At 47.8% G+C, this 13,338-nt stretch overlaps 2 protein-coding genes across 3 annotated transcripts in view; both read right to left on the minus strand.

Moving 5' to 3' along the window:
* Nucleotides 1-13,338, minus strand: part of LOC310708593 (podocin-like) — a 671,219-nt gene that overhangs the window by 228,751 nt on the left and 429,130 nt on the right. The window lies entirely within an intron of this gene.
* The window catches only part of LOC310708552 (ADAMTS-like protein 2), a 40,876-nt gene that overhangs the window by 4,583 nt on the left and 22,955 nt on the right, over nt 1-13,338 (minus strand). For both annotated transcript variants that reach the window (XM_083507102.1, XM_083507101.1), the window contains exons 10-15: nt 12,308-12,731; nt 10,751-10,857; nt 9,340-9,466; nt 7,301-7,514; nt 3,569-3,724; nt 2,318-2,488 (exon numbers count right to left, since the gene is read on the minus strand). In XM_083507102.1, the coding sequence (XP_083363228.1) occupies nt 2,318-2,488; nt 3,569-3,724; nt 7,301-7,514; nt 9,340-9,466; nt 10,751-10,857; nt 12,308-12,731 (1,199 nt within the window). The remainder of the gene's footprint in view (nt 1-2,317; nt 2,489-3,568; nt 3,725-7,300; nt 7,515-9,339; nt 9,467-10,750; nt 10,858-12,307; nt 12,732-13,338) is intronic.

The following is a 13,338-nucleotide window of genomic DNA, read 5'->3' on the forward strand; positions in this document are numbered from 1 at the left end:
GGCTTTTAGCGGCTTATCGGATCAGCTGATAAGCGACTTAGCGGCTTAGAAAAAGGGGGGGAGGGGAAAAAACCCGCAGGAACTCGCAAGGCATTGTCGTCTTGCGAAGCAAGCCCATAGGAAAATCGTCTTGCGAAGCACCTCCAAAATGGAAAACTCTTTCGTCTAGCGAGTTTTCCGTCTTGCGAGGCATTCGTCTTGCGGGGCACCACTGTACACTGCCAAAGGAGAAAACACTTTGTGTGTGTTGTTTGTGCAGGCTAACACTGGGACGCCAGATGGCGCTGTGGAGTTCCTTTTTTGCCAACCCGATTTCTCATGCAAACTTTGCAAAGCATTTAACCGAAACACTTCTTTGATGTGTCTAGATCCATTCTCAGTAAACTGGAGGTAATGCAGTTTTGCTTTCTGTTTTGTTTGCTTTTTTCATAGCCCTTTTTTCACTAAAAGGAAAAACAGAGCCAGTTATCTCAAGAAACATGAAATATAAACAGCAGTCTCTCTCAGCAAGCCAATGGGCTGATGGGTAGGGCTGGCTTTGGCGGGGAGGGGGGAGGAGAGAGGATGGCAGAAAGGGAGAAATTAAAGCACATCTAATACATATTTGGACACGGGTGGCGCTGTGGGTTAAACCACAGAGCCTAGGACTTGCCGATCCGAAGGTCGGCGGTTCGAATCCCCGCGACGGGGTGAGCTCCCATTGCTCGGTCCCTGCTCCTGCCAACCTAGCAGTTCGGAAGCACGTCAAAGTGCAAGTAGATAAATAAGTACCACTGCGGCAGGAAGGTAAATGGCGTTTCCGTGCGCTGCTCTGGTTCGCCAGAAGTGGCTTAGTCATGCTGGCCACATGACCTGGAAGCTGTACGCCGGCTCCCTCATCCAGTAAAGCGAGATGAGCACCGCAACCCCAGAGTCAGTCACTACTGGACCTAATGGTCAGGGGTCCCTTTACCTTTTAAATACATATTTAAAGCACATGACATCCCTCAAAGAACCCTGGGAACTTTAGTTTCCCCCTCACAGAGATACAATCCCCAGCACCCTTAACAAACCACATTTCCCAGGATTCTTTGGGGGATGTAATGTCCTTAAAATTTGTGTTGGACGTGTTTTAAATTTAAGGTGTGGCTCTGCCCAGGAAAAAAAATCCAATTTTGCTCTGGTGTGCAGCTACCCACAATAGTTTACTCCCAAAGCGATGCAGCCCTGGATAGGCAGGGGAAGCGCCTCACCTTTAGCTTAGAGGCAGGCAGATGGTTTAGCAGAAAAGCAGCCTGTGAGCAGCAGAGACCGAGGAACCAGGCCAACATCAGTAGCTGTACAGTGCCAGAAGGGATACCACTGACTGCAGGTGGACTGATGGACTGGTGGACACCTAAAGATGTGGTGGTTGTGCTTGGAGCCAAAACCATATTGATGCTAGTGAGGTTTCTCCGTAACTATGGAAGCTACCTCAAATCCTGGTTTCAAACCTTGGTTAAGAGGGAACCCTAGTTGAGGTTGGTGAATTGGCGGCCAGGGAAGGGAAGAAGGATGCAATCCCTGTTGGGAAAAAGCACCAAGGCAAAAGCCAGCTCCAGATGGCTGGAATGCAAAACAGGATGTTATGTTTTGCAGATGTACTGTTGGAGAAAAGGTGGAGCCTATTCTCTGTACTGAGCACCGGATGTTAGCTCAGTGTGTCATCTGACCTGTGCTGGAAGTACAGGGGAGGAGTTGTGACTCTTCTAATGGAGTCTGAAGGGTGCAGTCACATTTCTATGTACTGTTGAGTGACAGGAATAAAACATGTAGAAAGGACTCCTGTCTGTCTCATTTCTCCTCCCTGGGAGAATGCAGGGAGGGAGAGAGAAGCAGAGAAGCAGAGGGTGTGTTCTATCTCACATCTAATGAGAAGAATGGCCGGGTTTGTTTACCTAGCCTGCCGGAGGTCGCAGACGGACGGTAAACACAGTATCTCGCTCAATTGCCTCGGGGGAGGCCAGGTACCTCTGCCTGTGAGCTGAAGATACTAACAATCCCATGGCTCCCTGTCATCTGCTTATAAAAGTGTGGTTTATTTTTAAGGTTGCTATTTCTCCCCCTAAATCTTGTTTTGTAGTGTGCTGATTTTATGCAAGCTGCCTTGTGTCCTTTTATAGAAACTGGGGGGTGGGGGTTATAAGAGAAACAATGAACCCTCCGCCTTGACACCTCTGATACCCTACAAAGAGAAAGCTCAAGGGAGATCAGAAGCAGAAGGCAAACCTTTTTTGGGTGGTGTTGGCAAGAGCATCCTGTTCATATGGAGGGCGTGACCAAGCGCGGACTCACTCACCTGGTCCCATTCCTGCTTAACCCAATGCGCAGGGCAGTTCTTATCTCCACAGGGATAGATTGCTAGAGGCTTGGTGTTGGGGTTGCACAGGGAGTCGGAGATCACCTTCCCCTCCAAATTGCGACACGTGACAAAGCGGCTCATTCGTCCCTCGCCACACAAACCTGAGCACTTGGAGAAACAAAGAGGCCTTTCAAGGTAACAGCAGCTGAGCATCAGTCTCTAATCAGGAAGGCGTTGGGGACATCTGTAAGACTTTGGACACATTTATGGTACGGGTGTATTCCATGCAGCCACAAGTAATATGGCCGGGATGCAGAAACCGCCTTCTTTTTTTAAAAAAAAAGTACCTAACTAAAGTTACCAGATGACCCCGTTTCCCGGGACGGTCCCCAGATTTACAAATCAGTCCCCATACAAAATCCATTGAAGTTGAAAAGTATCCCTGGATTAATTGAAAAAAATCTGGTAACCTTAACCTATACCTCACAATTGCAGAATAATTTCTAAAAATATGCATGCAGGGTCTGATCCAGGTACAGGGCTCCCAGGCTAAGAAGATCTTATTACAGGAGCACTGTTCCACGGCATTTGATATTTTCATTTACATACATTCATTCAAAATAAGATGGGTTTATGAAGCAATTCTATATCCTCCCACCACGCTGACGAAGAATTCTACGAAACAGTAGTCAATATTCGGAATCACTGTTCAGTGTTGGACATCATATTTGGTGAATACACAAAGCTTCACAGCTTGTCTTTCATCGTAGAAAGTCTGGTACCTCGCTTCATTTAAAGATTTTCAGAGACTTTGAGACTAAAGATTTCATTTTGTACTGGTTATGGTTTGAAGGAATTCTATAAGGATTGTCTGTTGCATATGTACATGGTCATCGTGTTGCCTAGACATTCCTGACAAAGCTTCCCAGAAAGACAGTTGTTGTGCTTCTGCCAACCTTGCCCAAAAACGTATACAGAAAAAAGCTGAAAGCATACTCTCATTCCAGGGAGGCAGCAAGTCTGACCGGGAACTGAGGTTGTGACACGCTGGGATCCTTTGCCAGCCTATTTTCTTGGTTATGAAAGCATGCAGCAAAGAGACAGGAATTGGTATGAGTCTCCTGCTGCCCACCTCAAAACCCACAGGCTCCACACGGATGACAGACCTGTCACCTCCATGCCCTCTTAATCCGATCCTCTAAGATGGGGAGGGGAGAGGAGGAGAAAATAGAATGTTCTGTGACTCACCGGGCCCCAGTCAGAGGCAGTCCAATGCCAGTCACAAGGGGGGCCTGAGCATTCCCGCTCACCGACAGGCCTCAATGACTCACTGCACAGATTGGGCTCTACAGAGCAGCGCACCTCCCTCTTCATTGTCCCCGGGCCACCGCATCGAGCAGAACACTATAAAGATGGGAACAGGATGATATGGGACAGGGAAAATGAAAAACAGCGTCAAGGAGGCAAGCCCCAAGGAGGCAATTATTCTTCTGTGGACAAGCTTGTTCCTTCATAAACAGTATGGGATCACCCTTTCCACTCAGGAAAGCGACCTAATATTCCCAAAGTGATTAATATCACAAACAATTTATGTCAGCTCAGGGTCAACATGCATGCCTTCCTAAGAGAGCCATCTGCCCCGGGCAGCAGAATTTAAGTACGGTTTAAAAAAGCAAATGGTAACGAATTTATTCACAGTATAGTTTATTGTGGGGAGGGGAAGTTGGGTTGTTGTTGTGTTTTGCATCAGATGTTGAAATAATAATAATATTAAATAATAATAACAAGAACAATTATTATTACTATTTCTATTTCTATTACTACTACTACTACTACTACTATTATTATTATTATTATTATTATTATTATTATTATTATTATTTCTACCACACCCATCTAGCTGGGTTTCCCCAGCCACTCTGGGCGGCTTCCAACAGGAGGTTAAAAATACATTAAAACATCATTCTAGTTACAGGTAGGTAGCTGTGTTGGTCTGCCGTAGTCCAATCAATCAATCAATCAATCAATACCTTCCAGTAGCACCTTAGAGACCAACTAAGTTTGTTATTGGTATGAGCTTTCGTGTGCATGCACATGTATATCTGAAAAAGTGTGCATGCACACAAAAGCTCATACCAATAACAAACTTACCGATAGTTGGTCTCTAAGGTGCTACATGAAGGGTTTATTTTATTTTATTAAAACATCAGTCATTAAAAACTTCCCTAAACAGGGTTGCCTTCAGATGTCTTCTGAATGTCAGATAGCTGTTTATTTCTTTGACATCTGATGGGTGGGCGTTCCACAGGGCGGGTGCCACTACCGAGAAGGCCCTCTGCCTGGTTCCCTGTAACTTCGCTTCTCGCAGTGAGGGAACCGCCAGAAGGCCCTCGGCGCTGGACCTCATGGGGGTGGAGACGCTCCTTCAGGTATACTGGACCGAGGCCGTTTAGGGCTGTTTAGGGCCGAAACGTTTGGGTCTGGCCTTGCTTACATGAACTGGTACCATACTCCCTCAGTTTCATGCAGTGAGGCGTTCGGCTGAAACTCGTCTGGGAAATGAGCCCCCTCTGCTGTGGAAAGTTTCACCATTTCCGCCAGGAGGTTATGCCATGCAAACAGTGGCGTAGCGTGGGTTGTCAGCACCCGGGGCAAGGCAAGTAATTTGCGCCCCCGAACCCGTGGATTTGCGCCCCCTAACCCGTGGATTTGCGCCCCCTAACCCTAACCCCCAGATGTTGCGCCCGGTGCGGCCGGGCCCCCCTGCACCCCCCACGCTACGCCACTGCATGCAAAAATCCCAGCATGTGAAATGTGAGGGTACCACTGGAGTAATAAAGGTAGGGTGTCACTCAGGTTTGTGTGTGTCCCAACCACTGCAGCCAGTTTCCAGCACTTTGCACCCATTAGCACTCTGTATCCTCACACAAGGCCTTCAGAAAAGAGTGTCCTCCAGCCTAGAATTCCAGCCCAAAGGAATCCAGCCAGCTTTCCAGTGTCTGCCAGATGCCCAACTTCCAGCCGACCTGCAACCGTGTCCTCATCTGCCCAGGTCCCAACTGGACTCCAGCTATAGCCCGCCTTGGAGCTAGGCCAGAGTCCAATACCCTACATAAATACAGTGGTACCTCGAGTTATGAACTTAATTTGTTCCGGAGGGCCATTCTTAACCTGAAACTGTTCTTAACTAGAGGTGTATTTTAGCTAATGGGGGCCTCTTAATGCCACTGCGCCGCCGGCACACGATTTCCGTTCTCATCCTAGGGCAAAGTTCTCAACTCGAAGTAACTTTTCCAGGTTAGCGGAGTTTGTAACCTGAAGCATTTGTAACCTGAGGGGTTTGTAACTCGAGGTACCACTTTAATAGTTGTTGTGTAGCCTAAGATATCACGGTTCTCGCCCCTGCCCCCCACCCTGGCAAGAGCATACTGGACATTATGGTCTAGATTTCAGATTACAGTGGTACCTCAGGTTACATACGCTTCAGGTTACATACGCTTCAGGTTAAGAAATAGTGCTTCAGGTTAAGAACTTTGCTTCAGGATGAGAACAGAAATCGTGCTACAGTGGCGCGGCGGCAGCAGGAGGTCCCATTAGCTAAAGTGGTGCTTCAGGTTAAGTACAGTTTCAAGGTTAAGAACAGACCTCTGGAAGGAATTAAGTACTTAACCCGAGGTACCACTGTACTCAGAAAAAGCAGAAAGGGGCTGAACATGTCTTACTTTTATTCCTTAGATGGGGAGGGGGCAGGCAGTAGAAGAAGAAGAAGAAGAGTTTGGATTTGATATCCCGTTTTATCACTACCCGAAGGAGTCTCAAAGCGGCTCACAATCTCCTTTCCCTTCCTCCCCCACAACAAACATTCTGTGAGGTGAGTGAGGCTGAGAGACTTCAAAGAAGTGTGACTAGCCCAAGGTCACCCAGCAGCTGCATGTGGAGGAGCGGGGAAGCGAACCTGGTTCCCCAGATTACGAGACTACCGCTCTTAACCGCTACACCACACTACCGCTACACCACAGTACAGGTGGATGACACGCCAGTAGACTAAACTTGCTTTTCCTTGGCTTTCTGAATACTTTTGCTAATAATTGTGGAGCCACTGAGCACTCATTCCGAGTGAAATGAGACATTAGGTTATTACCACCACTGGTTTATTAATTGTTTGCTATGCATTGATGTTCAAGGAGCAGTCCCTGGGTGGGGAAATATAGAAAAGGTCCCATAGGGGGCTGTGAACGTGGTTGAAAGAGAAGCAGAAATTCATGGAGTGCTTTACCCTTTCCTGGGAGTTTGTGCTGTTGGGCAACAAAATTTACGATGGAAATAAAAATAAATGAAAACAGAGTTTGACCCTCACACTTGAGCCCACCCCGCTTCAAACGATAATAATACGCTAAGGCTGCTATCTTCCTTAAAACGGATTTCATGCCCGTGATTCTATTGCGTAAGATGAAGGTAAAAGTAAAGGGAAAGGGACCCCTGACCATTAGGTCCAGTCGTGGCCGACTCTGGGGTTGCGGCGCTCATCTCGCTTTATTGGCCGAGGGAGCCGGCGTACAGCTTCTGGGTCATGTGGCCAGTATGACTAAGCTGCTTCTGGTGAACCAGAGCAGCGCACGGAAACGCCGTTTAGCTTCCCGCCAGAGCGGTACCTATTTATCTACTTGCACTTTGATGTGCTTTCGAACTGCTAGGTGGGCAGGAGCAGGGACCGAGTAACGGGAGCTCACTCTGTTGCGGGGATTCGAACTGCCAACCTTCTGATCGGCAAGTCCTAGGCTCTGTGGTTTAACCCACAGTGCCACCCACGTCCCTTAAGATGAAGGTAATCAGGGTTAAAACATCACAATTCTCTTCTTTTCCTCCCCAAGTGCCTAAAAAGGACATTTGTCTTTGCGCTTGCAGAGAGGCTCGCTTAGCTATTTCCCCCGGCCCATGCTGTAAACCTTTTTTTGCTTCACTTGCCAAAGAACCACATACCTCAGACCACTCTGACAGCTCCCACTGTGGTCCACAAGGTTTGTTCTTACAAGATTTCCGCTCCATGGGCCTGGCTAGCCCAGCCGACTCGCACATGTCGTCGTAAACAGAGCTGTCAAAGCCCGGAGCCAGCATCTTCCAGCAGCGCACCGTTCGGTACTGATAGCCTTCGCTGCAGGTCCTGGAACACTCGCTCCACCGGCTCGTCTCCCACCTCCAGGCAGGCGCCAAGGGCGAGAGAGAAGAGAGAGCAGCCATGGCTTAGTCTGAGGGAACTTGGAAGGTCAGAGCAGTAGAATTACCCGAGTCAAGAGGGAGAAAACAGAAGAGGCTTCCAAGCTTCCTAACTGCATGAGGCTCTATAACAGGGGTCAGCAAGGCTTACCGGGCATGGGCCGGATCACTCCTGCAGAGATCCTCCGTGGGCCGGACTGGCGCAGCGTGACGCCGGAGATCATGTCTGCACGTCTGCGGTGCTGGAAATCGCTTCTGCGCATGCCCAGACGCTGAAAATCATGCCTGCACAGAAGCAATTTCCAGAGCCACGGAAGAGAGCCCCCGTGCCACGCTGCGCCGATTTAGCGCAGCACGCGGAGACTCGCCAAGCAGGAAGCTCGGTTCAGGGGCGGCTCAGGGGCTGGTTAACCGGCCCCCATGGGCCGCTTCCGGTCCGTGGGCCTTAGATTGCCAACCCCTGATTTATAACCACACAAGAGTGAAATGCATTTCCCACTAAAAATATCAACTCTACAATTCATTATACAGTGGTACCTCGGGATGCGAACGGGATCCATTCTGGAGCCCCGTTCGCATCCTGAATAGAACATAAGATGCGACTGCACATTTGCGCATGCACGGGTCATGTTTTGCCGCTTCTGCGCATGCGCGTGATGTCATTTTCAGCGTCTGTGCATAAGCGAGCGGTGAAACCCGGAAGTAACGCGCCGTGGAGTCTAACTTGAAAATGCTCAACCTGAAGCACATTCAACCCAAGGTATGACTGTATATCATTTCCCAGTAAGCTTTAACCTTACTGCAAGACCAACACATGCAGTGGCGTAGCGTGGGTTGTCAGCACCCGGGGCAAAGCAAGTAATTTGCGCCCCCTAACCCGTGGATTTGCGCCCCCTAACCAGTGGATTTGCGCCCCCTAACCCTAACCCCCAGATGTTGCGGCCGGTGCGGCCGGGCCCCCCTTCACCCCCCACGCTACGCCACTGAACACATGTGATTAAAAGAACCTTCTTTTTACATAATGAATTGAAAAGGATATTCAAAATAACGTTGTTGGTTTTTTTAAAGAAAACCCAGAAGCTTTTCTTTTGGGAATGATAGGGACAGAACTACCCAAATTGTATAGAAATTTATTTAGGTATGCTACTACAGCAGCAAGAATGCTACTCGCCCCAAAGTGGAAAGAAGCAGAAGTCCCAGCAAAGGAAGAATGGATACAAAAACTTACGGAATATGCAGAAATGACAAAACTTACCGGAAGAACACGAAATCAAGATAACAAACTTTTTATAAAAGTTTACAGATAATTTTCAAACAGATAAAAGCATTGGCAGGATTATTGCAATAACCTGCAGTTTCATAAGAGTGTATATTTAAAGTAGATAATTAAATGAATTTGGATATGCAGAAGATATTAAAAAATAAATTAAAGGAACTGCAGAAAGAGGGGGAAGGAAGTCAAGTTTAGAAATTTTAAATTGATTGTAAAACTAATAAAATGTATAAACTTGAAAAGTATAAATAAAAATTTTATATATATAAACTCTGCAAGCTGATTTTGGTTTACCAATTAAGTAAACAACCACAAAGCAGACCCGTGATAATGTCCTGCAGTTGTTTATAATTTCCCCAGCATTTTGCAAATGTAAAGTTTTTGCATTTTGTAAAGGAAGACAGAAGACCATTACAGTTAACCACCTTCCACCAGCCTCAAACTACAGATTTCATATTCTGGTTCAGGATTAAGATTGCACACCTACAATCCCACCCCAGCCCCGTTCTGGGAACTGGCTCCTTTCACTCACCTAGGCTGGCAGTCTCTGCCTGTGCAAAACTCATGGGTGGGCTCAGGGCGCGTCAGGGCGTCACAATACGCTTCTTCCACTTCCACGCCGTCATAGCGGACGCACATGGCGTAGGAGCTGCTGATCCCTGGGTGGACAACCAAAAGTGTTTCTTTTTAGTCCCTGTTCGTTAAATGGCCCCTAGCAGCTTCCCTAAGCGACTGATATTTTCCCAGTGCCACAACCAGCACTTTTCCAGACCTCATCTGATGGGAGAAGATGGCTTTGTCTCCACAGGGAGACCAGCATCCTGTCTCCACAATGCCCATCTTGCCAGAGGGACTTTGTAGACCTCTGTTTTCCAGAGAAGATCCAGAAACACGGGAGGGCAAGCTACTCGCGTTTCCCTTCTCATCTCTTCCTTGGAAGACATGAAGGGGTTCTGAGCAGCAGAACTGGACAGCATCTTAAAGCTGCACAGTTAATGCTGGGATATGAATAAAGAATCAAGGCTGTGCAATGAACAATTATGTGATTAAATTTAATGCGTATCAATTAATTAAAAAATACGATAGTTTATTGCCCATGTGCACTGTGGCGGGTTAAATGCTCCAGGGCAGCTGGAGAACAAATGTGCTAAAAAGTCAGTCATTGTGCCATATGGATGCACAGAGTGGCTTAGAATGGGGAAGGGCTGCAGGTCACGTGTAGGAAGGTCTAGGTTCAGCTACCACCAACCCCGGGGACAGGGCAGCAGGGAGGTCCAGCGCCGAGGGCCTTCTGGCGGTTCCCTGACTGCGAGAAACAAAGCTACAGGGAACCAGGCAGAGGGCCTTCTCGGTAGTGGCACCCGCCCTGTGGAATGTCCTCCCACCAGATGTCAAAGAGATAAACAACTACCTGATATTTAGAAGACCTCTGAAGGCAGCCCTGTTCAGGGAAGTTTTTAATGTGCGACATTTAGATGTATTTTTAATCCTTGTTGGAAGCTGCCCAGAGTGGCTGGGGAAACGCAGCCAGATGGGCGGGGTACAAATAAGAAATTATTATTATTATTATTATTATTATTATTATTATTATTATTATTAGGCAGCACTGCCTGTCCATGCAAGCAGCAGTAGACTAAATGGACCAATTGGTTGTGCTAGGAAGGGCTGATGGGAGTTGTAGTCCAAGACAGCTGGAGGGGCACCAACTTGTGAGGGGCTGCTCCATGCAGAATTTGTGGCTGAAGAGTTAAGAATGCAGAGGCGAAGTAAACAGTCAACGGATACCTGAATGAACAGCAGATGCATTGCTGTCAACCTACAATACCAGATTTATTTCTAGAGAAGATCTCTCTGGGTGCTAGGAAATGAGGCACATTTAAGCAGAAGATTGGGTCCCTCGCGAGAATTGCTCTCGAAAACCATCACCTTCGCAGCAAAGCTACCTGACGTGCACGTTGAGCTGCAAGGGGCGTAGGCCGATACCTTCCAGCGATACATGTCAGCCAGGCTGATGTCGTCGTGGCCGAGGGGATTCAGCTCAAAGTCGTTGCTGCAGGGGAAAAGGAGCTTGCATGAACTCACAGGTGGACTGTCTACTCTGGGAAGGAAAGGCCATCCTTTCTGAGGGGACTAGGAAAGGAGCCCAGGTGTGAATGCAGTCGTTGCTCCCCCAGAGTCTGGTGAATACCAAATCTGACGCATTTCAAAACTCAAGTGCTGGTGGCCTGTCAAGCATGCCTTTCTTTAGGCCAGTAATTCCCAAAGCATAGACTCAGACAAATTAGCATGCCACAAGGAAGGCATAAATAGGAATAAGAAGAAGAGTTTGGATTTGCTATCCTGCTTTATCACTACCCTAAGGAGTCTCAAAGCGGCTAACATTCTCCTTTCCCTTCATTCCCCACAACAAACACTCTGTGAGGTGAGTGGGGCTGAGAGACTTCAGAGAAGTGTGACTAGCCCAAGCACTAGCCCTAGCAGCTGCATGTGGGGGAGCGGGGAAGCGAACCCGGTTCACCAGATTACGAGTCCACTGCGTAAGCAGGGGAAAGCTTCAGTGGGGCCTCGCAAAAGAGGCTGCCCACTGTGCCCCTAGGTGGGTCCCTGCTCTGGCTTTGCAGTCTTCCCATCGGCCTTCACTGTGACCCACAGAACTATCGTTGATGGGTGGGTAGCCCATCTGAATCCTGGGGTTTGGGGTAAGACCGAAGTCAACATGCTGGTGTGTTTGTCAGCCATTCAGATGGAGAAGCTGAGAGGAAAGCATGGTCTCCCACCCTGGCGGAGATGCTCTGCTGGGAGTTCATATGACACCTATCTTCTGTGGGATGTGAAACACAAGAGCAGTCAAGTACAACATTCCTAGAGTGAACATGTTTACACATGGGGAGGAATGTTTGTCCAGCTAGCAGGTAAACTTCCTGTTTCCTTCTGGGCTGGGACAGACTTCCTCTGCATGTGACTGGAGGTAGGTGTGGCCTCACCTGTGCAGGTAATGACAAAAGCACAGGGCAGGGCAGCCATCTCTCTCTCTTTGACTACATGCATCGAAGAAACAACATCTACTGAGGCAAAGATGCCCTCTTGGCTTCCAGCCAAGAGAGGGCAAAGGGACTGTCTTCTTATGAGATAGATTCCAAGTGTATGTTACTTCATTAAGCTAAGTCTGCCTTCTGGGATCTGATTGTGAACAGAATGTGAGTAAACTCTTTTTATACTTTTGTAAAAGACTGTGTCGTCTCTTATATTTTATGAGGGAATAAGGGGAAAATACCAGAACGGTTATTATAGAGGCTTTAGCGAGCCTGAGCAAACGCAGCCGCTGCAAAGCTTAAAATTAAGGGGAATGTTACTCTGCTGAAATTGTGGAACTTGTTAACACAAGTTGGATAAGGATATAATCAGACAATATATCCGCTCCTGCATCCCTGAACATTCCTACATCTTCCCCCTAAGAGGACATTTGGTCCTTTGCTCCAGGAAACGTTCGTTCTACTTGCCTTTCAGTGCCAGGAGCCTGAAGGGATTCTGACAGGAGTTTGCTCCCCAAACCGGCCTGAACGCTGGTGCTGGAACTAGGCTTGGACGGCATCGCCATGGCTGTATCGTTCGCTGCGTCGTCCACGGCATGTGCTTCCGCATTCGCCTCCTCCAGAAAGTTCTTTTTTGCAGGTGGCTTGTGCAGCCCTTCGGACCACTCGGCCAAAGGTTCGCCCCAAAAGCCCACCGTTGAGTTCTTCCTCCCCAGCTTGATCGCTAGGTAATGCAATTCCCTGCAAAAAGCAGCGTTCTGGGGGTCCTGGAGACACAGTTTCCTGAAGAGACGTAGTCTGGATGGCCCCATCCTGCTGGCCTCCTGGAGCTCAGGCCTCGCTGCACCGTGGGGAATCGCTGTGCTGATTGTGAGGTGATTGAGTCTGAGGGCTTAAAGAAAACACAGGATAGCGACCAATCCAGTTTAAGGCATTTGTTCCTCAAGGGACATGGGACAAAACTCGTTTCCCCTCTTATGCTCACAAGACAAATCTCCTGGTGTGATTTGGCACGTGGGCAGTGCAATCTAGCATCTACAATAATTTATAATAATAATAGTAGAAAGTGAGTAGAAATCTAGTAGAAAGTTTAAACAGGACACACTTTTGGTGCTTTAAAAAAATGAGTTTCCAGACCTCATCATTTCAGAGTTGTCACAATTACAGAATTTTAACGTTCAGGGTTTAGGGATGATTTCAGATTTTGGCAAGCAGGTGTGTGCGTACAGTTGCCGTGTGTCCTTTTTTTCCAGGACACATCCTCTTTTTCAAGACATGTAAAACAAGTGTTGTCATAGTGATCCATAGCTAAAAGTCGGCAAATGTGTCCCCTCCCTTTTTATGCTCTTCAAAATATGGCAACCCTAAATCTCAATGTTTGAATTTCCAAAAAAAATTAAATTCTCATAATAGCTATTAGCTATTCTTGCTTTATGGGACGCGGGTGGTGCTGTGGGTTAAACCACAGAGCCTAGGACTTGCCGATCGGCGGTTCGAAT

The sequence above is a fragment of the Podarcis liolepis genome (genome assembly GCF_965112155.1).
Source record: "Podarcis liolepis genome assembly, chromosome: 6".
Classification (NCBI taxonomy): Eukaryota; Metazoa; Chordata; class Lepidosauria; order Squamata; family Lacertidae; genus Podarcis; species Podarcis liolepis.